At 49.0% G+C, this 27992-nt stretch overlaps 1 protein-coding gene across 1 annotated transcript in view; it reads right to left on the minus strand.

The window, feature by feature from the left end:
• Positions 1-27992, minus strand: part of DCC (DCC netrin 1 receptor) — a 607752-nt gene that overhangs the window by 150159 nt on the left and 429601 nt on the right. Inside the window, exons 9-11 of the mRNA XM_064438237.1 lie at positions 27671-27825; positions 9413-9561; positions 8077-8215 (exon numbers count right to left, since the gene is read on the minus strand). Of these exons, the coding sequence (XP_064294307.1) occupies positions 8077-8215; positions 9413-9561; positions 27671-27825 (443 nt within the window). The remainder of the gene's footprint in view (positions 1-8076; positions 8216-9412; positions 9562-27670; positions 27826-27992) is intronic.

Raw genomic sequence — 27992 nt, forward strand, 5'->3', positions numbered from 1 at the left:
TGTGGCGGTTGTCCACACGTTTGAATTGACTCAGCAGAGATCTACAAGAATGATCCAAGACCTGAAACATCTCAGAGAGCAAATACATTAATTTTATTTAATCAAGTGTAGCGTTAAGAAGTGCTTGGATTATTATCCATTGTTATCTGAAGGAGGAAGGACTTCTGGCTGTAGAGAATAATTTAATAGGCAAAGAGCTACGAGCTGGAATCCATCTAGACTAGAAACCAGGCATGCTATTCTTTTCACTGGCTTCAATCTTCACTGAAAATTGCTGTCTAAGAGTGGGACGTACAACACCAAGAAAAACACATACATAAGTATTCCTGTAAATCACTGATTCTGGCTAAAACTTTCACCAAAATGAACTGGTGAAATTCTGTGTGCTTTATAGAGGTAGATACAATGGGGGCTATTGTCTCTATATCATAGAATCAGTAAGGTTGGAAAAGACCTCTCGGGTCATCAAGGCCAACCCCCAACCCAACACCCCCAGGCCTCCTAAACCACGGCCCCAAGGGCCACGGCTGCACGTCCTTTGAACCCCCCCAGGGACGGTGACTCCCCCACCTCTCTGGGCAGCCTGTGCCAGGGCCTGACCGCTCTGGCAGGGAAGACATTTCCCCTCAGCTCCAACCTAAACCTCCCCTGACGCAGCTTGAGGCCGTTCCCTCTCGCCCTGTCCCTGGTGCCTTGGGAGCAGAGACCGACCCCCCCCTCACTCCAGCCCCTCTCAGGCAGCTGCAGAGAGCGAGAAGGGCTCCCCTCAGCCCCCTCTTCTCCAGGCTAAACCCCCCAGCCCCCTCAGCCGCCCCCCAGCACACTTGTGCTCCAGACCCTGCCCCAGCTAACAGACACTAATACGATAAGAACCACCCTTGTGCAGTCACTAAACGAACAGATCGCAGCAAGTCGTGTGAATTATACTTTCCCCAGATTATTTTAAGCAGCGCTGCCCAGACAGCTCCTCCGCTGGACTCTGTCTAGTCACGTCTATGTTCAAGAAACAAAGCCCCAAAATTCAGCACTTCGTAGCATCCTCAAGTGCACGCTGCTGTTGAAGGGTTTAAGTCAGTCAGAGCTAAGCCATTTGTCAGTGGCGGTAAGAAAATACAGGCTATGAGAGAGCAAAAGTACCACCAGCTAAACAGGAAGGTCCCACTGGCAGCAAAGTCCCAGGTTAATATTGTTGTCCTTCACAACAGCTCTGTGGAACATAAAATGAAGAATAAAAAAACAATTAAAAAAAAGAAAAAAAAATTGTATTTGAATCAAAATAATCTGAAACCTCAGATTATTTGGAGGCAGAGGTACAGCAACGTGAGTGACAAGGAATACAGAAACTCCTCCTCACTCTGGGGGATCCCAAGAGATCCGCTGTTGGAAGAGATCCAGGGTAAGCAATAGCGCGGGTCAGCTGGGAGCTCCTGAAAACAGCAGCTGAGCCCCTGGACTGCTTTGCTAACCCTGCCATAGTTTGATTTGAAGATACGCGCTCAAAGAACATACAAAACTAACTTGACGCCCTGCATTTTAACCGTGCAGACCTGCCCCTCCATCAGAGCGGGCTGGGGACCACGAGCATCCTCGGCCGCGGGACCGGACCCCGCTCTCAGCTCTGCCCCCGCCCTGCCGGCGCTCTGCGAGCAAAGTGTTTCCCGCGTCAGTCCCTTTTTCCCCCTCTCTCTCTCCAGATTAGCAGCTTTAGGAACTAGTTGGTTTCTTTAGTGAAGGGACTAGTCTTTATTTGCTTCCGTACTGCCCACGACAACGCAAAGTTGAGCTAAGGCATTGCTGAGGCAACGGTGCCGGCAGCAGCAAACGGCACGTGAAACGTTTCACGTCCCTCAGTACAGAGGAGCTGCCACGGCTCACAGTGCCCTCGTTCTGAAAACCATCAGACAGAAAACCGTCTCTGTGATGTACTCGGTATTGCAAAGAAACAGAAAAGGGAGATATTTCTGGGCGTTTCTGAATTAGCCGGATCGGGTAAATGCCGATATCTCCCACAAGAGCCTGTTCTCGCCGGAGAATATTTGCTCTTGTTTGTGAGCAAGACAGAACTGCTCAGAGCCCCAGTTTCTCCGACGTGATTCCTCTTTTCGCTCCGCTCTCTCGTGGGCAGCAAAGGCTCATTGCGACGTTGAGCCATTACATACTTCCAAGTTTTATTGCTGTTACATATAATTCCCCTACCAGACAAACTTCTCGTCATTTTTCTTTCTTTTTTTTTTAACTATTTGTCGTCTTATTATTTTGATCATTTCTCTTTGGCGAACGCTTGTCATACTCCCCAGTTTTCTTGCACACATGAACATAAGCGACCCGCTCCTTATCTTTTCTTCCAGATCTTCAGTCAAAACGAGAAATCGATCCAGACCTGACCCCGCATCGAACTCAATCCCTTCCGCAGCAGTACTGGGTGTCTTTATTCCTTGCTCGCTGTTCAGTCGAGGAGACGTTTCGCTTTACCAAATCAGAGGCCCTGATTTAATGTCTCAGGTTGCATAACAATCAGAGAGCTCCCCTGGCAGACCCGGTGCCTGCGAGATTACAATTACTTCCTCCAGTTTTATATCTTGATCAAATCAAGAAATTGGATGCACCTGGTAAAATTTGTTTTTTGTTTATTATTCACGGCTTAATTATACCATTAGAAATTAGAGCAGAACTCATTTTACCGAGCGTTAGCTATGCAATAAGCAAAGAACAGACAGATGCATCCAGGGATAACTCAGCCCCTTTGTCTTGTCATGGGGTGGAAGAAGCCTTAAATATACCACGGGAGCCGTTAGACCAAGGGTCTAAAGGTAGGTGAGATGAGTCTCGCTGCCGGAGACTTACTGGTGGGAAGAAAGTTCATATGTCAAGGTACTCAGCTCTGTGGGCTTTTTTTTCCCCTCTTTTCTATCTGGACCTGGATGATGGGACAGAGCATCCCCTCAGCAAGTTCGCTGGCGATCCCGAGCGGGGAGGAGCGGCTGATGCACCAGAGGCTGTGCTGCCGCCCAGCGAGCCCTGGCCAGGCTGGAGAGCTGGGCCCAGGGGAGCCTCATGGGATTCAGCCAGAGCCAGTGCCAGGTCCTGCCCCTGGGGAGGAACAGCCCCCCGCACCAGCACAGGCTGGGGGGGACCTGCTGGGGAGCGGCTCTGCTGAGAGGCCCTGGGGGTGCTGGGGGGCAGCGAGGTGACCCTGAGCCAGCACCGGGCCCTTGGGGCCAAGGGGGCCAGCGGTGTCCTGGGGGGCATGGAAAGGAGCGTGGCCAGCAGGGCGAGGGAGGTTCTCCTCCCCCTCTGCTCTGCCCCAGTGAGGCCACATCTGGGGGGCTGCGGCCAGGTCTGGGCCCCCCAGTCCAAGAAGGGCAGGGAGCTGCTGGAGCAAGGCCAGCGCAGAGCTGCCAAGGGGATCAGGGGCTGGAGCATCTCCCTGGTGAGGAAAGGCTGAGAGACCTGGGCTTGTTCAGCCTGGAGAAGAGAAGCCTGAGGGGGATCTCATCGGTGCCTATAAATATCTGAAGGGCGGGTGTCAGGGCGATGGGGCCGGGCTCTTTTCAGCGGTGCCCAACGCCAGGCCAAGGGGCCGCGGGCACAAGCTGGAACACGGGAAGCTCCACCTGAACGTGAGGAGAAACCCCTTTGCTGTGGGGGTGCCAGAGCAGGGGCACAGGCTGCCCAGAGAGGCTGTGGGGTCCCTTCCCTGGAGACATTCACCCCCCGCCTGGACGCGGCCCTGTGCCCCTGCTCTGGGGGTGCCTGCTCCAGCAGGGGTGGGACGGGGTGAGATCCAGAGGGCCCTTCCAACCCCTGCCAGTCTGGGATTCTGTGATCTGGTGAAACTAAAGAAATATATATTTTCAGTTGCCATCAGACGAATCCATGTCATTTACGGTTTTGCTGTTTGTTTGCTGTTCCTTAGCTGTAGAGCAGAATGGTCCAGAAGGAACAAGACGGGTGAGCGAGCCCCTGGCCTACTTCCCTGCAGCACAGAGAGCACCCGGCTCCCCAGGCTGCTGAGGTGGTAAATAAGGGACTTGGTCCCCAGCGGGGTCGTGGCCACAATACCGTTCACCTCCAGTAAATCCACGCTCGTGTCTCCGAGCGACGGGCTTTGCTCTTGCCCCCATAAGTGCCCTCACAGCCTGTTCGTCCTCACCCTGCTCAGAGCTCTTGTGCAAACACAGTAATCGCTACCCACACCTGAAAAACTTCATCGGCTGTCTCCCGTGTCAATCGGAACGTCAATTTTGACTTTAAAAAAGCATTCATATTATAATTATGGGTATAAATTATATTTAAATCAAGTACTCAGGAAGCATGAAATAAGTCTGCCTGCCAATTGCTGGGATTAAATGCATTTTGCTAAATTCACGCGCATGATAGCTCAAAGCATTCCTGCAATGGCACACAGCTTGGCCAAATATTATCTGAGCTGTATTTTAAACCAAAAATTAAACATTAAAGATACAGTATGTTCCTTGATCTGGCCAATGCTGTCTGGGCTCTGTAGCTCCTGCAGCTGGGGATGCCACACTGCATCCCTTTGACTGGGGTGCATTTCTCAGACTATAGATGACAGTCCAGAGCTTCATGGAAAATTTATGCCTACAGACCTGCAGGAACTAATAGTACAGGGCATTTTTTTTTTGTGTGCAACCCCGTACCCTATTGTAGGCTATACAGCAAAGGATTGGCGCGGAAAAACATAACCGGCTCAAACATGCACACTCTCAGGAGGAAGGCAGACTTATAAATCATCCTGTCATTTTTACAGGAGGAAAGACAGACACATCTTCAGGACTTTTCTCCCATTTTCAACATTTCCTTCTGTTTCAAAGCAGTCGCTGCCCTTTGAGAGCATCCCGGCTCGTGGCCTGGGGCTGCCCTCCGGCTTTGGCTGCCGATGCAAAACAAACTCCCAGAGCCTGCATGGACCGAGATGGGAAGATGCCACGAAGCAAAGAGCAAAAGGAGCCGGTCGTGACAAGCCAGGTGCTCCTCATTACGGTTTTTTCAGGTGGGCAAAGCTCCGGGTAGGAGCTGGGAAAGGCGGCCAGCTCCCATCCCTCTGATGGCCACGGTCCCTGATTGATGAAGCTGCCAAAGCTCAGTTTAAGCTGGAGGATGGGCTGAAGTCCAAAAACCACAGCGGGAGCTGCTCTTCTCCATGGGGAGGGTGGTGGGAAGGGATGCAGGAATAAAACCTGCCCCAAACCCAGATGTATACACAGGCAACTAGAGGCTTTCTCCTTCCTTTATCTCTCACCTATAAAGCAGGACGATTAAATGTCTTTGTCTCTCCCCTACGCAGGCTGTTAGCTCGCCCGTGCAGGAGTTATTTCTTGCCGTTTTATTGTGCATCCTTCTAGCAGAAGGGACCTTAACCCCGAGAAAGGTCTCTGCATGGTACCATAAAAGAAGAGATTACTGAAAGTTTTGGTGCTGCAGACTTGCTCTCTCCGTTGCCTCCCTTCCTTCTCAGCAGCGGGGCAGCCGGGACCGCCGCCGCCTTCAGCCAGGCTCGGCCTAAGCCAGGCTCTCGCTGCGCCCCTTTGGCTGCTCTTCTTCGTGCGAGAGACCAAAGCGGTTTCAGGCAGAATCAGAATAAGGAGGATGAAAAGATATCCTGAAAGGGTTTTTTCTTCTTTTACACCTGCTCCAAAATAAACCAGAGGAAGGCTGCGAAGGCTGCAGCCAACCGACTTCTTGCAGAACAGCCTTTTGCTTAAATAAAGAGGAATAAATAAATAAATACCATCTTTTTCCAGATTCCGGAGATAAGGACACCTCAGCGCGCTCCTGTTTTTTGGAATAATCTCACGCAAACCTTCTCCTTAGCCATGGTTTTTGGTCGCAGACAGGTGAAGAGTCTGAAGCACTTGCAGAGGCTAATTTTCAGACTCATGAATAACAATCTTTCCCTTTCTCACTTACGGTGACATTTAAAACCAAAGTGGAGTACAGCGCCGCAGTTCTGCACTTCACAGTGTGAATTAAATCTACATACATTATGCAAAATATTCATTTTCACTTGTTTTCCTTTTGTTTTTATAATTATAAGTGTGAAGTAATTTATTCTACCAAGATCCAGCCTGTATTACAAGGGAAAACTGAATTTGCTGGGTAGGCATAAGTAGCACTTGAAAAAATATTGCAGAGGTGTCAAACGTAAAATCACGGTGCCAACCCAGCCGGGGGGTCTCGCAGATGAGTCCCTCTGAAGATACAGCCCGGAATATAGCAGATTAAAACAGCCCTGGGGTTCACCAGCTCCCTCGCTCGGGGCTCCCCATGCCCCCGGAGCCCTTCACGTTGCTCTTCAAGGGGTCTCGTTTAAAGGCACCCAAGAGCTCTCCTCCAGTGCCCTTCAGCGAGGCGCCTATTTATTTCTGAATTAAATTTAGGCCAGACTGGCTGAGCCTTTTTAAAACGAAAGCACCGCCCCCAGCCCCATCGCTCGGCTGAAGCCCCCCCCCTTTCAGACCACGCTTTCTCCACCGCTGTTGCTCCAGAGGCCACGGCGACCTGGGGCAGGGGGGACCCGCAGAGCCCAGGGTAACTCAGGGCGGCAGCAACTCCACCGGTGCGAGACGGGAGCAGCGCTTCCGTAGGGGCCGTCACCAACCCGCGTGTGACCCCGGGACGCCTGCGCAGCCGCTCTGCGCTGTAGATACGCTAAACTAATGCAAGAGCTTCTCCGGCGCTTGACACCCCCCTCCTCTGCTGATTTGCTGCAGGATCTATTCAGCTTCTGCTAATGCCGCACGATATTTTTGGTTGATCAGGTGTAGCATTCAGAGTCAACAGGGTTACCAGACAGAAAATTGCCGTTCTTAACCTCATACAGATTTTCAGCTGTTTTGGGTGGAATATAAAGGAATAAATCTCAGACACCCTGGTTCTCCATTCATTTTTTTTTTTGCTCCAGCATAAATCTACAGCACAGAAGGGCACAACGTGGAAATGTTTATGCGACCGAGGTGCGTGCCGGGCGCTGTTTCCCAATACGCTCGCTAGCACAGGTTATCTGCTGAGGGGAGGAGAGCCCAGCAAGTTTAACATATCTTGCTGAAGTCCACGGCAACGGATTTCTTGCCTAATCCCTGATTTTATACTCTCACGCCAAAGTAAACATTTTTTCCCATGAAAATAACCTTAAATCAGCAATCCAAACCCAGGCCAGGGCCACCCGAATTCCCATACCTTGCTTTATTAAGCATATGCGAAAAAGAAGCTGTCTAAATTTTCATCGGAAGAAGAATTAACTGTTCATAAATCTCACTTTAAAAGCTCAGTTGACACCTCTTATGTCATTTTTAAATAAAAAGTTGGTATGGAAAAAAGCTTTCTGGTCTGTGGGGTTCACTCAGGAGCCTGCACATCCCTGAAGACCCTGGAGCCTGCCTCTGGTCTGGCTGAAAGACTTTTTCCTTCATTTTTATAGTTTTTACCCTTTTGTAGCCCAAACAACTCCGATGGCGTTATTGCTGTTTCAGCCAGACGTGGGGATCAGGCTCAGCGACTTCGAGAGGAGTCAAGCGCGCGTAAGTTTTCTGATATCGGACGCAACTAAGTGCCTCCGAATGCAAAATAAAATCCAATTTATCTCCCGGAGCTTGTGAGCCACAGGAGCATGGCGCGAGCTTGGGGAGGGATGACGGTGCAGCCGCTGTGACGAGCGGAGATTGAAGCCCTGGTGTATTTGCTACCCCTGTGTTTAAAGCACAAGGAAAACCCAGGCGGTCGGCTCTTCAAATGCAGCTGTAATAAAATAGTGTCTGTTGAAAAGGTGAACGGATACACCTGTGCCTAAGTTAAAGAGAAAATAAAGAGAGAAGTAGACTATCCTTATCACTAGACATGGGAATAACGAACCAAATCAGTTATCCTTGGAGACAAACACCAGCTCAGAGGGTACCACTGGAGGCAGGTGCTGAACCCCATTTCTGTCCTGCACGTTCAATAACCTCCTCGCTTCGTTGCTGCCTCTTCCGAAACACGGTAGCAGAAGAAAAAGTCCGATGGTTGCAACCGATAGACGCCACCTGCCCACCCCAGGGCCCCTCCATCCCCACTCACCATCGGAAAGCGTGGTGACCGTCACATCCTCGGTGGAGACGCCGGGGCCGTAGCGGTTGTAGGCGAGGAAGCGCAGGCTGTACTCGGTGAACTTCTTCAGCCCCTCCAGCCGGTAGGAGAGCCCGTCCACCTCCACGTTCTAGCACACAGAGACGATAAACCAAGGGGAAATGTGACAGCCAGCGCCACGGCCGCGCCGAGGGACGAGCGGATTAGAGACAAGCTATTCACTTTTTGAGAAGTAGAGCTAAAGCCTTCTTTAAGTTGATATAAAAGGCAATTTGTAACAGAGTGGCTTGTTACAGCTCGGTTCCCATCCGCAGCCCTGCCCACGGCGTCGGGGCGGAAGGGGTTTCAGCGCCTCAGAGTTGCGTTTAGTTACTTAGGGCGCAGGAGAAAAAAAGGGTTTGTTTTGGTTTAAGCCAGTTGCGGCCGCTCCACGGGTACACGAGAGGGAAAGAAGAAAATAAAAGCCAAGAGTCAAAGGGGAATTTTGGACAAAAGGAGGAAATTAAATAAAAGCGAGCGCAGAAAAAATGGAGACGGTATAAAAATTCCCGTAAGGCTACTGAAGCGCCTGCCGCAAGCCTGCGATGCCTGTGATCATCATGTGCTATCAGGTCAGAAAAAGAGACGTCTTTGCTTTCATCCCTCCCCTATTCTTTGCTAAAAAAACCTATTCAGGCCACACTTTACCCAGAGAGCTCTGTCTCCGTGGCTACTGCTGCATTCCTATCAAATATTGGTTATGAAACGGCCAGCGGGAAGTACCTGAGCGCTCCACAGTTTGCAAGAGCAAGGTTGCATGTTTGCCACTCGAAAGCACGTGTTCGTGGCAGGGTTAGGAGCGCAATGAAGCGCACAGCATCAACACCAATTTTTACGACCAGTATCTGTCGGTCTGGAGACGAAACGCAGCATTTCTAGCCTGGATCCGTATTATTTTACCCTTCTACTTGGAAGACGTTATAAGGAACAACTAAAAATATACATTCTACAACGATGCCATTAATGTGTTTTGCACGATGTAAAGGGAGAGTCTAAAGGGTCTTTAAATGCTCTTTGGCATTATTCTGAAATTTCAGCATAAAGCTGAGGACTGGTTAATATATACCAGGCTGCCTCTTCTACCTCCTGAACCCATTTTACAGTGGTGAAAATTTATCTGCTTGATTTCCTCTTTTATCACCAGTCTGAGCAATGTTTACCTAGCCTGGAGGATTAATCTGTAAAACCTCTCACTTTCAGCCTTTACGATGCTCTAAAGACCTGCAGATGCCTACCCCAAATATCTCCTTCTCACGGGGAGAGCGGAGGCACCCCGGTAGCCGCTCACCTGCTCTCTTCCAGTTGCCGTCTCCGTACAGAAGAGCCTGTAGCCTTGAACGGGGCCATTAGCATAGGCAGGGGGGTCCCAGGAGACGAGAATCGAGGTAGGTGAGGTAGACACAGCCCGTAGGTTTTCCACCGGCCCGGGAACTTGCACTGGACACAAAGGAAAGGAGAGCGTGAAAGCCCTGTCCCCGCATCACCCACCGCTGCGCCCCGGCCCCCGACGTGCGGCACGACCCAGCCCAGGACCCATCTCCGAGGGGTGCCTGTAACAGCCCTGCTTCGGCACTGTACGCCTCCGAAACGCCAGACGAGACACAAAAGGGGATGATAAACCCATGGAAAACACACTGCGGAAAGACTGATGTCGATTTAGCATCATGACTACATGAACTACTGAAAAGGGTTGTTCCGTCCAGGTTACATCTCTGCGCGTGGGCTCAGAGGATGGACTTCATCTTAAAATTGAATTTCTGGGAAATAATTAGCACAAATATCTCACGCACGCGACAGACGCGGTTACCTTACGGCAGTAGGAAATCGGAGATACGCAAATCCGATCGTCCAAGGCCAGTTCAAGCTAAGGACTGCCATTAGAAAAACCCTCAGGCAGACACCAACATGACGAAAGTCATCTCATAAACACACTAACTGCGAGCCGAAAGTTGATTTCATGGGAGGCACTGCTTAGTTGTGTGTGTTTCTGTCCCAGCTGTGCACGTACCAGCTTGATGCTATTGGATTATAAATTGTTCCGGTGCACCGCAGCAGGCTTTGGTTTCTTTTAGCAAGCACTTAGCCTTCAAAATCCCTCTCCTAGCTTCTGCTTACGCCCTTTGCACATGTACCTGTTTACGCTGTCTGTTTAAACCCCTTTACACATTACTCTATTTTAACTGCTTGAGGGATTGCATGAGGGCTAAGATGAAGCATTAAGGGCAGTCCTTGGCACGCTCTGATGAACGAGGGAGCCCACAAAAGCTGGGCTTTAGGCTGGTATCGCCCCGTTTTGCAGTGACACGAGGCTGCAAAGCCACAGGACGCTGGTAGCACGGAGCAAGGCGATGGATTTGCTCAGAAGACATCATACAGCTCCACACAAAACCCTGGGTGACCGGGCTGATCTCAGAGCTGACCTGCTTTGAGCGGGGGCTGGACTGGAGACCGCTCATCAGCTGCAAACCCTAATTTGCCCTTAAAAGTTAAGCCTCAATGGTATAAACGCCAATACTAATAGGTAGTCCCAGTTCTGCTCTTAAATAGGATTCCTCTGTTTGCACGGTGCCCAGCACGTACAGACATTATAGGACTGTAACAAGCTTATCTTATAAAGCAAAGACAACAAAAGCATTAAAACATCCCATCCTTGAAACTATTATCTGCTTTGATTAATTCTGCAAATACAGAGGTTTGCAGTAGGTTTAGCCTGAAGTAAAGATCATTTGTAATGCAAAATTTAGATTGCCTTGACACCAGATTATGCTGGGGGGGTGGGGTGGGATGGGAAGAGGCACACAACTCCTCTTCAAGTGACAACACAAAAGGAGACATGTCTCAGGAAACATGGTATTGTTGGGTTGATGGTTGGACTTGATGATCCTAGAGGTCTTGTCCAACCTTAATGATTCTTCGATTCTATGACAACAACCCCTTAGGATTCTTAAGGGAAGCATACTGGGTCACCTTTTGTTATACAGGCTACCTTAAAATGCTCCACTTTAGCTCTGAATGCAGATTTTCACTCATTGACTACGTCATGCTTTTGGATGTCAACTTAAATTGCTTATTAAAAATGAAAGAGCTTAAAAAAGCTTAATAAACTCCTGTAAGTACCAGCAGTATGAGAAAAACTCACTCCCTGCATGTCTGCTGGACCCAACCCCGGCAACAACTGGTGTTTGGAGATGAGGCTATCTATAGCTCATCCGTGCCTTCTTCTCGACCTCAAGCAAAATAGGAAGAAAAAAAAAGAAACAAATAAAAAAAAATAATTGTGGCAAAAATATAAAGGTCAAGCACAAGGTTATTTCTGAAAATCTTCAGCACCAAAAAGCACCTTTTTCCTTTCAATAGGGAGCGTGTTGTGGCATAAAACAAACTCACAAGCTATTGTGCAGCCGGCAGATAACAGAATTACAGCTCCTAGCACAGGCTTTCCGCAAAGTTACATCCCCATTACAAAGCAGTTTCGCACTAAGAGCTCTCTTTTTGTAAATCTCTAAGCGTGCGGCGAGCAGCCATAGCCCAGGAGCCGCCGACCCCGCGCTCCCTGCATCCGTCCCTCTGCTGCAGAACTGGGATGGCAGAGCTGGGCACAGGCGAAAGGCGCCCAGACGCGGCGCCAACGAGATACAGATAGCCTTTGGTCACAAGTAATTTCAGGTTTAGATGCAGAGTAGATATATTTAAAATATTTGTATTTCCTTCGCCCAGCTTTCCTTTTCATTCCGTTGCAATATTTCTGACGGGCACTCTAATGTGCTTAAGGTCTCGGTATTTTCAGCACACACAAAGCTTTTAATAATCTCTCCTGATCCCTTCTGTCAAATAATAATCTGGTGAAAATTGGCATTAAGTTTTAAATCTTTTCCTGAATTCTTCTTTTTCTAAATAGCAGAGAGGCCCTAGAACTGCTTTACATTCCATTAAAACAAGACATTAAATCTTGTTTCTTCTAAAGCCGGTCTTTTACAACTAACAGCATCCTTTCTCTAAGAAAAAAAGGATAAACGAAAGAGGGCAGGCAGACGACTGATGCGGCTTCTTTTACCATGGGCTCCGCGCAATGCTTCGGTATATTCCAAGCCCCGCCGTTCCTCTGAGCATGCCCTTCCGCTCGCAGAAAAGGTCGGTTAAGTGCCTCAGACTGTTTTGTAAATACAAGCTACAAGGACTGCTTGCAAAGAGTTTGCTGCTGCTCTCGCAACTGCCAGTTTTGGGGTTATTTAGGGGAATAATTCCTATTCAGTAGCCATAAAGCAATCAGGCCCAAAGCCAGAAATGGGCAATTGCTTCCCCCCCCCCCCCAAATTGCTTCCTTTTCTTTTTTTTTTTTAATTTTTCTAGTGCTGATTTTAGAAATATGCATTAACTGCCTTTTCTAGTTTTGCTAACGCTAGCTGTCAGTGGGGCCGAGCTCCTATTACTGGGGTGAATGGCTGTAGCCATGCTGTGCTCTAAAAATTCGCCTCACGCTGCCCCAAAAGCCAGCATTCCTGGGGCTGAAAGATGATACTTACTGTAGGCACCTGATATAAACCTTAATTTTAGGTATCTATTATTGCAGACGTACCTGCGTCCCTAACATAGTCATCGCAGAGCCGTACTGTTGGGTTTCTCATCTGGGCTGGCCCCAGCAAAGAGGGCTGCCCTCTGCGTAAATGGTATGTCTTGCTTTTAATCTTCCAAACCTTAGAGACTACGGGTTATTTTTGGAGCTGACCTCCTGCCAGCAGTCCACATAAACCCAAAGAGGCTACGTGCAGCCGGCAATAGGTGAAATGCCTCCAGAGAACGTCCGCAACTCATTCCCTCCCTCCATCTCACAGAGCGGGAGTGCTGCACACCCATGTCCTCTCCTGGCTGCAGATGGACCACGCGCCCGGGGCAAGCTGGGAGCCTCTGGCAGGAGAAACACCACCCAGCTTCATACCTCCAGGGTACAAGTTGAGTCAGTGCAGCTTGACTTTGGGGTCAGCAGACCTGGAGGAGCTTGGCAGGAGGCCTTCACAGCTTGAAGCGGGCAAGAGCTGCGAGGAAAACCTGGCCACTTCTAGGGTATGAGGGCTTTAAAACCTCTAGTAACCCTGCCAAGTTGGATTTACTGTAGGAGCAGAAAGGGCTGGCATCTCTGGACGCCAGTGAAAGCACTGCCTTATTGAGAGACTCTGGTATCGACCCCGCTCAAGTTCAGTTGCATAAAACCAAATGTCCATGGACTCAACTGCTCCTTGAAACCTGCAGGAACACAATTTCTATTCTCATGAGGCTTCACTGCTCTTGCACAGAGATTTCCTCTTTGCTATTGTTCAACTTTTGACAATAATAGTTAATAAGATATAAGAAAGATACAAGTGCCTAAAATAGGAACGTAGGCAACTACGTCAAAAATTGCTTGGCAACTGCCTAAACTTGCTAAATATCCCTCTGAATCCTCATATTTTTGTGTCTGAAGCTCTGCCTTCTGCAGCCCCGGCCACCCTGTCTGTGCCCACGGGAATCTGGCCGATACCAAAGTCCCACTGGAGACCAGGGAGCAGAGCACCTGAACGCCACGAGCACCGCGCTGGCACGTAAGAAGTTAGTTACCCCATAACAGTTGCCTTAGGCTCTATCGCAAGACACTGACCTTCTTTCAGAGTTAGTGCTGGGCTCCAGCCTTGGGCTTTAAGGTGTACTGAGGCGGAATTATGCATGGCAGCTTTTGGACAAGAAAGCAGAGTCCTAAAGATCACCATGGAGTTGAATGCCCAAAGATGAGGTGAAAGGATCACGGTCCTACTTGTTTTCTTTCTCCTTCTGGTCCCAGGGCTCTTGGCTTCTGCTGCCTATGGTCCAAAGCAACCTCCCGCCTAATGGCCATGATGCTCCTGCACCAAGTGCACCGTTCAAGGCATTCATGCTCTGCATCCTTTCAGGGAGAAGAGAGCATTAAACCCCTGCATTAAACCTTCCCAGGAGAGAGAGCACGAACCACCGAGCACGTACCACCATCACGCTTTTATAAGGAAAACAAAACCACTCATCCCAACTCACTTATTCTAAAGGAATATGCCTGCTAATTCTGACTTAGGCTTCCTCGGTCTCCAGCTCTGTGTCCATCATGAAAGCTGCTTTTTAAAAACATATTTCCTAGTGATTCATTCTTCTCTATAATGAGATGCAATGAGTAAAATGTTCTTGTTCTTACATTTCAGTTTTGGTTTAAACAGCTGGTTTTGTGCTGATCTGCACCGAAAACATTTCAAAGATAAAACATTTACGAAGCCACTTGCGGTTATTGATAATAGAGTGCATGCTTTGATTGAGTCTTTGATTTCTCTCCCCTCCCCCTTCTTTCTCTGTAGTTAACAGCTTTAACAATATTTCATTAAAATCTGTTCCATGCTGCACGGAAGGATGCAACTTCAGAGAGCCTGCAGGCAGTGTAATTATTAACACAGCGAAAACCGCTTCCCTGCACTGGACGCGCTCTGAAGATACGGCAGTTGTTTGGCAGGACTCCCCCGGACACCTCCAGTGCGATCCACAGCTGGCGCTGGAGTCAGCTTTTGGAAGTAGCTGGCATTTATATTCTCCCAGTCTTCTGGTTTCCATCAGTTTGCCCTTTAACTCTTCACGTGGTGCCCAGCTGCACGCCACAGACGGATGCGTGAATCTAATATTCTTCAATTTCCTAAGGAACACGGGACCAGGGTTGGTACCACTAAGTGATATGACGGAGGTGGCTCAGCTCTGACCTCTGCAGCAATGGGAAAGTGCCTCCTTGGAGCTGCCTTTACCGGAGGAGGTTTGGGAAGGCATCTTCCTCCACCCTCCTGCTGTGGAGCGGCAGAGTCTCCAGGGCTCGGGACGAGGATGGGGAGCTCAGGGGACCTGTGCATCACCAGAGACCCCGAATGTGGCAATGAGACACAATACCACAATAAAAATTCTGGGAAGTTTGGACCAAGAGGCAGGTGGGAATATGGTGTTATCTTCTTATCTTGGTATCCAGCCACAGCACGCGTGTGAATGGGGAGACCTCATGGCGCTCTGCAGCTCCCTCCCGAGGGCAGGAGGAGGGGCAGGGCTGGTCTCTGCTCTCTGGTGACCAACGCCAGGCCCCGAGGGAACGGCAGGGAGATGTGCCAGGGGAGGGTTAGGCTGGGCATTAGGGAAAGGTCCTTCCCCCAGAGGGTGGTGGAGCCCTGGCACAGGCTCCCCAGGGAGGCATCACGGCACCAGCCCGGCGATATTCCAGAAGCCCTTGGACAAGGCCCTCAGAGACACAGTGTGAATTTGGGGTGTCCTGTGCAGGGACAGGAGCTGGGCTCGATGGTCCTTGTGGGTCCCTTCCAGCTCAGGGCATTCCATGGTTCTATGATTCAAAGCTGTGCCGGGGAGGTTTAGAGTGGACCTGAGGAAGCGTGTCTTTACCAAGAGGGTGGTCAGACCCTGGAACAGGCTTCTTGGGGAGGTGTTCGGTGCCCCAAGCCTCTCAGTGTTTAAGAGGCATTTGGATGATGCCCTTAACAGCATAGTTTAACTTTTGATCAGCCCTGAAGTGTTCAGGCAGTTGGACTAGATGATTGTGGTAGGCCCTTTCCAAGTGCAATAGTCTATTCTATTCTAGCCAAATAAAACCTTGGCAAGAAATTAGTAAAACAGCGGCAGCAGGAGCAGCTCAACACCTATACAGGCTCATTAATTAATTAATAAACTTGAAAAAAATTTCCTCAGTACCCAGCATTTCCACTCCCATACGTATTTTGCCTGACTTTCAAACGTTGCAGCATGTATCACAGTGCACAGTTCCTGGAATTGAACTGCTGAAATCAACCTGTTAGCCCTGCTACTAAAGTCAGGCAGGGAACAATATTTTAAGTGGTTTCCCACTATTATTATTTCAAGATAGTGATGGGCTGTATTTGTGGCAGGAAAGCCTCAAGACTGTGGACAGAGGAAGCAGTAGTAGTCTATTGTAACAGTTTGCACCGGGGAGAAAATCTCTCCGTGAATCAAAATTTATTAAGCTTTTGCTAATGTCAATAAGCTATTTGAAAGCAAATATGGGGTGCAAACACGAGCACTAAAATAATGTCATCAACGAAGAAAGAGTCTGCAGTCAGTGAGATAAATTCATTTCAAAAACAAGCTTTTGTTACAAAATCCATCTGCTTCTGGGTGTCCAAACATGCCCTGCATCTGTTTGAGGTCAGAAAAATGGAAGGAAAACCTTTCTGAATGGAAGAGCATTTACAATGGCTGGAGGCCCTGCTATGCACTTACGTGAAATGATAGCATCCGCCGAACTAAAAAGCAACTCCTATTGACTTCAGTAGGGACAGAAATTCAACCTTTTATTTTGAGAAACGGTGCACAGAAAGAGGTTACAGCAGTCCTGGCTCTGGCTCAGGCTTCCAGAGGGAGCTTGGATAAATAATTTAATGCTTTTATGCTTCAATTTCCTTCCCATAAAATGGCATAATAATATATCTCCTACCCATTCTTTATCTCACCTATTTATATTGCGAGATTTCTGGGGTAGGACGAAAGGTCCAGATAAAACAAAGATGAATGCATGTCAAACGGAACTGAGAGAGAATTTCAATTTCTACACCCAAAGCTATTTTAGAAATGCTCCGCAGCAGCCCATTTTATAGGGCATCTCTTCAACCTTCTCCTGGTGCCACGCTACTGCTCCTGCAGAGGACGAGAGCACCTCGTACCCCGCCAGCTCCCAGTAAGGCGGGACTGGTGATGGCAGCACCCGGGTCCTTGATGGGAGCCGAGCGGGATGGTTAATCAAACACCTCTGAGACAAAGTGATGGGCTCGGCTATCCCACAGACACAACCAAAAGAGAAGGGGTCAGCGGACCTGAATTGTTTGAATGATTTGGCACTTTCCATGAATAGTAGGCCGGAGCGCAACTCCCTTGCTCAACAGGAGAGGTTCAAGAGTCTGTCTTCCATCTCAGGTCTAGTCCCTCCATTACATTTGTAGAACTTGTAGCACAAATGGCCTCAACCATAATTTAGGTCTCTAGACACTGTTATCCTACAAATAAAACCTGTCTTTCTACAGAGGTCATAGAATGTCATAAAACCATAGAATGCCCTGAGCTGGAAGGGACCCACATGGACCATCGAGCCCAGCTCCTGTCCCTGCACAGGACACCCCAAATTCACACTGTGTCTCTGAGGGCCTTGGCCAAGTGCTGCTTGAATATCGCCAGGCTGGTGCCGTGATGCCTCCCTGGGGAGCCTGTGCCAGGGCTCCACCACCCTCTGGGGGAAGGACCTTTCCCTAATGCCCAGCCTAACCCTCCCCTGGCACATCTCCCTGCCGTTCCCTCGGGGCCTGGCGTTGGGCACCAGAGAGCAGAGACCAGCCCTGCCCCTCCTCCTGCCCTCGGGAGGGAGCTGCAGAGCGCCATGAGGCTGCCCTCGGCCTCCTCTGCTCCAGCTGAACACACCAAGGGACTCCAGCCGCTCCTCGTACCGTTTCCCCTCTAAACCCTTCCCCAGCCCCGTGGCCTCCTCGGGACTCTCTCCAGTACCTTTATACCCTCAGTGTCCTGCGGTGCCCAACGCTGCCCGCAGCGCTCGAGGTGAGGCCGCCCCAGCGCGGGGCAGAGCGGGACAATCCCCTCCCTCGCCCGGCTGCGATGCAGGGCTCGATGCCCCCCCCAAGGCACGCTGGTGGCTCATGTTCATCTTTGTACCTTTGTTTCTGATCAAAAGGTTTGAGAAGAGCTTTGTCCCACCATTCAGTAAAATTTGGTGGCCTTGGATCAGCTGGAGGCACTGAGCTCAGCTCTTCCCGGTGCCCAAATCCAGCATGGTGAAGTTTATTTCATTTCCAGCTCATTTTCAGTGCACCCAGGCACCACTGTTTTAGGAACGCGGTAGGGAGACAAAAACCCATCCCCGTGGTCTGCAGCTCAGCAGAGGTTTTTGGATGTATCTCAGCAAAGTGACACACCGGTGCTCTTGTCCAAGGAAAGATCAGACAGTGCCAAATCTGCCGGGTGAAACCCGGCCCTGCGTCTCAGCAGGAGCGAGAGGAAAGAACAGCCGCACTGCCCGAGGACCGCGGCATCAAAACGCTCCCCTGAGGGACGTAAGGACGAAGGAAAAGGACCCTACTGCGGAAAAGCTTCCAACTGCAACGTATTTCATGTTCAGCTGTAAGGTGACATCTTGTCGTGACTGTCACCTGCCCCTCAGCGCTCACCCGCACCCCCCCGAACCGCCACCTTCTCCGCACGCAGGGGAAATCCTGCCTCGGCGAGGGGTGCCAAGGGTGGTCCCTCTGCCCTACACCGCTCCTCGATGAGGGGGATCCAGGCAGGGCCCCTGTGCCTCTGCATGCCCGTTTGCATCGGGGACCTATAAATATGGAGATTTCATGCAAATGGTGCAACGCCTTGATTTGCATAGTTGATTAAGATATGCTCATCCGTTCTGCATTTTCCTTTTTTTTTGAGGTAAAAGTGGATTTAATTTTCTGCTCCTTCTCGGCGAGTCAGTCAAAGTATTTTACTTGGTGTAATGGTGCCTTTGCACCTCGGCAAACCTGGAGCAGAATTACAACATACTTCCAGCCAGTGAAGCTTATTATTTATAAAAAGCAATGACTAGGTGACAAGCACTGAATTCTTCATATCAACCACCTCCACGAACCACTAAAAGGCAGGAGTGTGCGGTGTAGAAAAACCTCAGAAATGGAAAAATCCCTCTTCTCATTTAGAGTATTTTCACTGAAGCAGATTATTTCTGGTAAACATGGTCTTCACAGACATCAAAACATTTGGAAAAAAACCAGTGGCAGTTTTTGCTTAGGAAGAAAAATGAAGCAAAGTAATTCCATAATGCTGAAACATCCAGTAATGACATTTTCAAACCAAAATACTTCTTTTCTAAATAAGTTTTAAATTACTTGCACTGATTTTTTGCACCGATTTTGGCTTAAGCTTTCCGCAAGTTTTACATAATGGATGACAGAATGAAATATGTTGTTTCATTAGAGCATAAAAAAGGAAAGCAATCAAGGATTGTTTTCGCTGTACTTCAACATACAAGTGCCTCCAGCATCGTAATTTCCCGCGAACCCCAAACCTCTGGTCCTTGCCCTACTCTTGCTCTCCTCTACCTATATTTAAAGAGTCTGATGAAAAACACAAAATAGTTTTAAAGAAGAAGTAAGGACAAAGAGAAATGTTTTTAGTAAGAAGTACCGTCACTATCCTTTCACAAGTAAATTTTAAGTTCATGAAAAATGGGCAGAGACCATTGCGGGAAGATCTGTTAAAAACAATAGGAAAAGGATATTTCATTTAACACTATTTAAAATCCCTGGGAAATACCTGTAAGACCCCTCACCAGAGAAAAGGTGGCTCTCCGCAGCAGGGGTGTCTGTCAGACCGACCACGGCTCAGACGACGGGAGGAGGAGGAGGAGGTCTGTCCTCCCGCGCGTCGCAGGGCAGCTCCAGGACGGAGGCAGCAAGACCGCGGCCGAGCGCGAGGGCTGCGGCCGAGCAGGGGGTTTACAGCGGGAAACAGGGCCAGATCGTCCTCAGAATCTCTCTCAGGCCAACTCCTCTGGAGCACGAGGAAATAAAACACAACCGCTTTTACTGCTTCTGTTGTAACTCTCACCAAGGGTGGGGTAGCTGGTGCTGGGACTTCCAGAGACCTCTGAAAGAACGCCTCGAAACCTCGCAGGGATGATGAGGGTCAGAGGTATTTTCAGGCCTTACCAAAGCAGAAGGGGTTTTTAAAGTATTCTTTTCCAGAAGATAGGAAAAGACGGGTGTGTGTCTCAGAAGAGAAAGCCTTCCTGGTATAGCGACAACTTCAGTAATTAGAAGGAAAACAATGTTTGAGGCCGGTTTGCCACGTATTGAACGTACCAGCGACTCTGCCCTCGGCGGAAAGCCACGGAGGTACCTTCTCACGATCGCAGTAGCAAGGATTCAGCATATACATCTCATAGAAAACACATTCCTTATCTACTGGGTTTCTTCCTCTGTTCAACTGAGGACACCAAGACTTAAGACGACTCATAAAGGGGAGGCAAAATCATTTGAACTCAGTTTTAATGACAATATTTCATATAGAAGTGCAACTTTCTAACGAGACTGACACTTTTCAAAGGAGGCAGAAGAGCTGGCCGGGGGGGAAAAGAATCAGCTGAACAAAACCCCCAGAAGAAAAGATTTTGACTGCATTATTTCAGTTAAGATGACTGATGAACAGCAAGCAGTTTGTGGTTCTTTATATTGAACCCAAGACAATTTGAAAAGGAACAATTCTGCTTTCTGGATTTCATTTGTTTTTTCCTTTAACTCTTAGCCTACCAAGGCAGTTACAAATTCTCCCACACTAGTAATAAGCAGAATCTGCCCTCCTAACTCACAGAAAAGCAGGGCTTGCACAATGTCTCCAAAGGGTTAAGATTCCAGCACGCCTTCACCATTGTGCCCATTCTATGAGCAAAAGGATGATGACATACAGGAATGAAACACCTTGCTCAGCGTCGTTGCACAAGCCAGCTGACAACTTCAGCTCTGTAGAGGCTCTGGAGTTCGCACTGTTGATCAGTCAGAATTAAATTATTTCATCAGGTCCCTTGACAGCTTCGGTGGCACGTCAGCGCACGAGAGGGAGAGTGGGGGCAAGATGGCAACGGGGCAGCGCTGCTGCAGCAAGATGCAGGGTGGAAACGCACTCTAGAAATTAAGACGTCTCATGAAGACGGAAAGTTTTCATCTAAGTAGATACCTGTTCAACATATTCATCAGTGACCTGGATGATGGGACAGAGCGACCCCTCAGCAAGTTCGCTGGCGATCCCGAGCGGGGAGGAGCGGCTGATGCACCAGAGGCTGTGCTGCCGCCCAGCGAGCCCTGGCCAGGCTGGAGAGCTGGGCCCAGGGGAGCCTCATGGGATTCAGCCAGAGCCAGTGCCAGGTCCTGCCCCTGGGGAGGAACAGCCCCCCGCACCAGCACAGGCTGGGGGGGCCCTGCTGGGGAGCGGCTCTGCTGAGAGGCCCTGGGGGTGCTGGGGGGCAGCGAGGTGACCCTGAGCCAGCACCGGGCCCTTGGGGCCAAGGGGGCCAGCGGTGCCCTGGGGTGCATGGAAAGGAGCGTGGCCAGCAGGGCGAGGGAGGTTCTCCTCCCCCTCTGCTCTGCCCCAGTGAGGCCACACCTGCAGGGCTGCGGCCAGGTCTGGGCCCCCCAGTCCAAGAAGGGCAGGGAACTGCTGGAGCAAGGCCAGCGCAGAGCTGCCAAGGGGATCAGGGGCTGGAGCATCTCCCTGGTGAGGAAAGGCTGAGAGACCTGGGCTTGTTCAGCCTGGAGAAGAGAAGCCTGAGGGGGGATCTCATCGGTGCCTATAAATATCTGAAGGGCGGGTGTCAGGGGGATGGGGCCGGGCTCTTTTCAGCGGTGCCCAACGCCAGGCCAAGGGGCCACGGGCACAAGCTGGAACACGGGAAGTTCCCCCTGAACATGAGGACAAACCCCTTTGCTGTGGGGTGCCAGAGCAGGGGCACGGGCTGCCCAGAGAGGCTGTGGGGTCCCTTCCCTGGAGACATTCACCCCCCGCCTGGACGCGGCCCTGTGCCGCCGCTCTGGGGGTGCCTGCTCCAGCAGGGGTGGGACGGGGTGAGCTCCAGAGGCCCCTTCCAGCCCCTGCCAGTCTGGGATTCTGCGATCTTTAAGAATCTGAGCATGGTGGTTTTACAGAAATACTGGAAGAACTGACCACACGCTCACCTGGTTGGTTTTTTTTTGCTGCTTAAACAGGTGGTGAGATTCAGTCTAAGCTTACAGAAAGATGTACAGAATATTTTCCACTCCTTTGCAACTTTTTTCCAAAGTCTCTAGGAAGCAGTACAACATCAATTTTCATTTTTCTCTTATTTAATCCCTCCTCGTTGTAAACGGCTTAACGAGCCTCCCAATGAGGCACAGGGAACCATGTATTCGGCGGGTAAGTGCAGACGGAGTCACGGAATCTGGCTTAAGGTACTGCACTTTGTTCCACAAGAGAAACTAGAAATTCAATGGGAAATAGAAAGGAAAAAGAAAAAAGGGGGAAAAAAAAAAAAGGCCACGGCACTAAAGCTAGCCAGAGTCTGAAGAATAAAACAGCATGAGGTGATCTTTAATCTCAATTATCAATGCTAACAGTCTCTATTAACCAGCCCCGACTCAAGTTTAAACGGACCTAAAAAGCAAAAGCCGGCCTGACTGCCCCCGCGGCACGGACAGACCCAGCCCCGACGCGGCAGAGGCGGCTGGGGAGCGCGGGAGCCAGGAACGGCAGCGGGCAGATCGCTTGCCGTGGGAAAATGGCTCGGATTCCCCACAAAATAACCAAATTTCGCCTTTATTTGAAATTAAATCTAGTGTAAAAACGAAAAACCAGAGGAAACAAAAGACCACAGATGTGTCCGGGGGGGCATCTGAGTTAATTTTTTTTTTTTCCTTTGGGTCTGCCCAACTTTTAGAAAGGAAGATACGTTTCATTAAAGTTTAAAGCAATTGACACACTCCCCCTCCCCCAATGCTCCACATAAATTACTCATAAAATTAAAGAGCCATGCAAGAATGGCATAAAGTTACCCCAGGGTGTATTTTACTGAGCCATTATGGAAGAATACACACAAATGAGGAGGATATTAATGACTCCACAGAACACATTTTTCAGTCCTGCTTCCCCCTTTCACCAAGTGACAAGAAAAATTCACTACGAAGGCACTACACTGGAGATACTCATGCTTCTGCCAGCTCTTTCATATATTGACAAATACATGAAATACGTTAAAAAATATATAAATATCCCTGCACCTTGCTAAAACGGACACTGCCCAAAACCAAAGCGGCCATTCATTATTCCGGGGATCTATTTACATGCATAAAATTTGGCAGGGTGAGGGTGCAGACTCAGACAGAGACTTTTTTTCCTTTAAAATAATATATGTAACGTTGTTGTAAGCCAACGGATGGAGAGCAGAAGCGCCGTGGCCTCAGTTCATCACTGCGACAGGCTGCAGCAGAGAAAGCTCCCAACAGAGCCGATGGTTCCCTCGTTAGATGGGACTAGCTGCAGGTCTGCTAAAAAGGATTCATTTTTGTTACACCAGCACGTGATGGAAAGGGAAATTCCTGCCACAAGGGATATTTTTTAAGCAGCACGGACGGACCTGTACCTGGGCATGAGGCGAAGTCACAGACGCAAGGAATAGCGCAGGTTGGACGGGACCTCGGAAGATCATCTGCTCCAACCTTGCTCACTTATATTCTGGGGATTCAGAAACCAAGAGACTTCAGCCATCAGCCCGAAGCTGCAGAGCCTTGGCTCCAGCCCCGCCAACTTCCTAAGCACAAGCTCAGCTTTCTCCGCCCAGACCCGCGGCCATTTTGCACTGGAAAAAGGTGATTCTCACCTCCCTGTTCCCAAAAACCTGATCAAGCCCACCTTGGCGGTGGGAGATTTTATAGATAACCCACAGCGCCCCAACTCACCCCAGGGCTCTCATTTCAGCAAGACGCTGACTATCACGAGATCATTTAGCATCGTTTATAGCCACGACGTTACCGTCGTCGTGGCCGAAACTGGTACCCAAAATAGCCGAGTAGGGAGCAAAGGCGGCACTGGTGCCCTCTGAAATACTCAGCGTCGGACAAGGGCAGGGTCTGGCCCTGCCTGGGGACCCCCGGCAGCCCTGAGAGGTGACGGTCTGGCACCTCTGAAATGTGTCTGAAATGGATGGGCCTGATAAAAGTCTTCAGAAAATTCAATTACTCCAGCACACGTTTGTTCTGCAAACTTAATTTGCGCAGATCAACATACATGGAACTGATTATTGCTTGATAAAATCGTCATCTATGTGGGCTTTAAAGACATCCCTGCCGTCCCTTGCTTTTTCATGTGACATTTCATTGCATTAATTTTAACGGCCTTTTAATTTTCTCTGCCGTTCTGACATTTGTACGAGAGATGCGCGTTAAAGGAGACTGCAGCTGAAATTTTGTCTACGTCTTTTTAACATTTCCCGTGCAGTAACTTCAAAGAATATTGTCTCCACTGAAAAACTTGTAGGGAAAAAAGAAAAGCCATCGCCAGAACCAAAAACTGTAGAAGTCTGGTGCAACTGCTTTGAGGCAGTATCGAGGGTAGCTTTTGCTGCTAGTTGTCTTAGCAAGAAAATTCAGGTGCAGCCAGTCAGTGATACAAAAAAACCCCAACAATAAACACTTCCCCACCATAATCACAAAAAATGAAATTCTGAAGCAACAAATGGACCCATTTCTGAGGTTAAACGCACCAGCCTCTACTGAGAATTAAAAGTAATTACACAAGTATCTAGGAAGGTGCGAATCTTGGTGACCAAAGTCACCCAAACCCCCAGTGCAAGTAAGACCACCCTCCAGCTGCTGCAAAAATGCCCCACTCACTATATAAATGCACCCCAAATCTCGGTATTTCCATTTTCAGGACATCTGGGGGGGGGGGGGCACAGCTCTGCCCGGCTGCCCGCCACCTTGGGGGGTCAGAGGTTTGCGCCTCGCGGGAGGGGGCAGACATACGGGGGCACAGCTGGGCTTCTCTTCAGTAGGTATAATAATACTTGCCTACCTCAGAAGGACAAAGTAATGAATTATTCTTTATAAAGCCCTCAAAGATGTTTGGGTAGAAGTTGAGCTGTCAACGCACGCTGAATTGGTTTCACCAGAAGGGAGACGATAAGAGGCGACTTCATGAGGCTGGAGTGATGCCGCCAAGTTTCTCTGGGGCACGCCAGCATGCCTTCCTGTTCATCCTCTCTTTCGCCAACTAACACACGCATCACGGAGTCATAGATTTATTAGGAAACCGGTTTTAATTCATAAGGGCTGTGAAAAGAAGTGAGCTGGTCCCACAGCAGGGAACCGCTTTCAAGGCTCGGACGGACAATTTCAATCCTCCTTGCGAGAATAGATGCATTTCTTTATTCTCTACTCACCAAGCTGCTTTAACAGCATCTTGAGGAGCCAAAATAATAACTCACAAAGTCTCCACATGTGGTATGAAAAGATTAGACACGGCTTAAGCAGGCAGGGATTTAAATCCCGACTGATAATACTGTAGTGAAATTATATACCATAAAGGCAGAGAAAAGGGGGTTGTCATTTACTAAAAAAGAAATAAAAAAATTAAAAAAGGCCACGGGGTGGGGGTGGGGGCGTTAATCTGAGGGCAAAACCCTTCATATAAATCCAGCCCATATATTCTGGATGATTATTTCAAAGAGCTAGAACTTGTTCTGCTGATCTTTTAAACTGATTACTGAGCAAATGTGTGCGCTTTTAGAAACAGGCACTGACAGACATGAATTTCAGATGTCCTTTTTCATCAGCTTTTTCTTCTTTAACAATGCCCGATTGCATAATACTTCTGATATTTTCAAATAATGTGGAAATTCAATTTGTGTGCAGCCATGTAATTTATTGTACAATAGTTACAGCATGTTCTAAAAGACAGCCACATAGAGGCTGACTGCCTCCCAGGAGCAGAGAGAGTTGTTTCCAAATGATAAGATAATTTGGTCAACAGTAAAAAGCGAAAAGAAAAATGGAAAGCAATATTTTCTCCACGCTCAAACTTGACACTTTAGAGAAATCTTGAAGTTATTAAATAGGAAAGATATTCCAAACGTCTACGCCGCGCATGAAACAGAGCCGTAAGTCGGCGCGCCGTGGCAGCTTCGGATGGTAACAGCAGGGGGTAGCGGTGCCTGCTTTTCGCTGGGGCTTTGCAAGGGGGAAGGGCTTTTTCCCCCGATTGAAATGTGATTCTACTTCTGTAAAAACATATATAAGGAATATATAAAAAATACCATTGCACGCAGAAATGTGTATATGTGCACCTGTGCGCGTTTAAGCAGAGATAAATTACTGATAGAGAAATCACGCTGACGGTTAGTCACTTAATACCTTACTGTCAAAAGGCTAAGACTCATAAACTGACTTTCAAGGATTATTTCCCCAAAAAGGGCTGGGGTTACAGCCTCGCTCGTGCTCGCACGTGGCCGCAAATAAGTGCAATAAGCGGCAGAGCAATGGCAGGGCAGGGATTGAAGCTGCATCTAAAACGCGAGGCCATCCAGAAAAAACAGAAAGCTACGTGTCTTGGGTGGTATTTCACCAACGTCACCAGTCTCGGGGGTTTGGGAAGTGATGACGGGGGTAAAATTCAAATTTTCGTGATAAACAAAGCTACAGACGCAAAATAACAGGATAAGGTAAGTTGAAAGGTCCCTTCTCCCCTTGTTCATAACATCCTTTGCCTGGTTGGGGGATGTCACACGTGCTCTCGCTGGTCCTAAGAGACACCTTTCCTGGGGCTCGGCTTAGCTGTAAAAGGAACCGAACGGTTCAAAAGCCACCTAAAACCACCTCCAGAGGCTCGCCTTATCATAGGATTTGTGTCCAAGCTCCTCTTTCTCCTCCACCCCCCCTGTGGAGAGCCATCCCCACCTCCTCCACCTGCTCCCAGCTACAAGCCACCTGCGGCAGTGAATCAAACCACCGCATTACAGGGGTATCCAGCGCAGCTGTTATCTTCACACAACGAGGGGTTTTCAGACAAATATTGCCTTTCAGTTAAATACCTGTACACGGCAACGTGTGACGATGTAAAACAGCTCCTGTGCTTCTCTTAAGCGTTACTTTTCCCACCTTATTACAGAGGATGAGCGTGTTCTGGCAGCGGCTTAGTGACGGAGCACGAAAGCAGCTCAGCATCCCACCATCACCCCTCCTGTTCGCCAAAGCAGCCCGGCACCCATCAGTATGACACACAGCACCCACCTCTGTGCTATGAATTCGATACCAATCCCATTTTTACTGCCAATTTTTCAGAACAATTAATTTTGCCACGGAAAGGCTCCAATAATGTTTCAATCCCCCCTCTGCAACAGCCCTTCTTGGACCTTCCAAGCGAGGAAAACCGCAATAGGACAAAGTCAACTAGAAGAAACGTCTCTTTTTTTTCCAGAGACCAGACGTGTGCGAATACAATAAAATGAGACAGACAGAGAAAAGCGTCGACTGAAAGGTTCCACCTGCTCCAAAGACTTATAAAAGGCACCCCTTGATGTTCACTAACAGAAAATATTTGCTTTTAAACACTAATAGGCCAAAACGTTTACTCCAGTGGGAAGTTTTTGTATCTTTCAGTAAGTTTATCATGTTTCGGTGTTAAAAAATCCAACTAATGCTAGGGCTCTTTTCCAACCTTAATAATTCTATGATTCTAATAGAAGATGAGGTGTGCGGTCACCAAAGTCGTGACCCAAACTCGCGACATGCCGCGGTTGAGCAGCCGGATGCTCTGCAACAAATATTACAAATTGAGGACAGGTTTTATTTACCGTGCGTAAGGACTAAGCCGTATTTTCGACGAGCAGCTAGATGAAAACCTTAAGCCAATGAGCGACAGGACCCTCAGGGCTGCAGGTCGCAGCTGCCACCCTCGCCAAGACCCCATTTCTGCACACACTCACGCTCCGGCTGCGTGGCGACCTTGACGGGCTGCGAGCTCTCTCCTGGTCCCCACTCGTTGTATGCCACCACTCGGAAGGTGTAGGTCTCCTCCGGCTTCAGGTTGCCCACGGTAAGTTGAAGTGTCCCAGACTGAGACGTGTTGACTGCCCGTTCCCTAGAGAAAAAGAAACAAAAAATCAAAAAATCCCAATTTTAAAATGCATTTGTACCTTAAAGGATTACTTATTTATGCAGCTGGTAGCCTGCAAGGTACGATTCCTTATCAAACTTCAGTTTGAGGCCTGTTTGCCTATATAGGTTTTTTTGATTTTTACTTTAAAA

This window comes from Phalacrocorax carbo, chromosome Z, assembly GCF_963921805.1.
Source record: "Phalacrocorax carbo chromosome Z, bPhaCar2.1, whole genome shotgun sequence".
Lineage (NCBI taxonomy): Eukaryota > Metazoa > Chordata > Aves > Suliformes > Phalacrocoracidae > Phalacrocorax > Phalacrocorax carbo.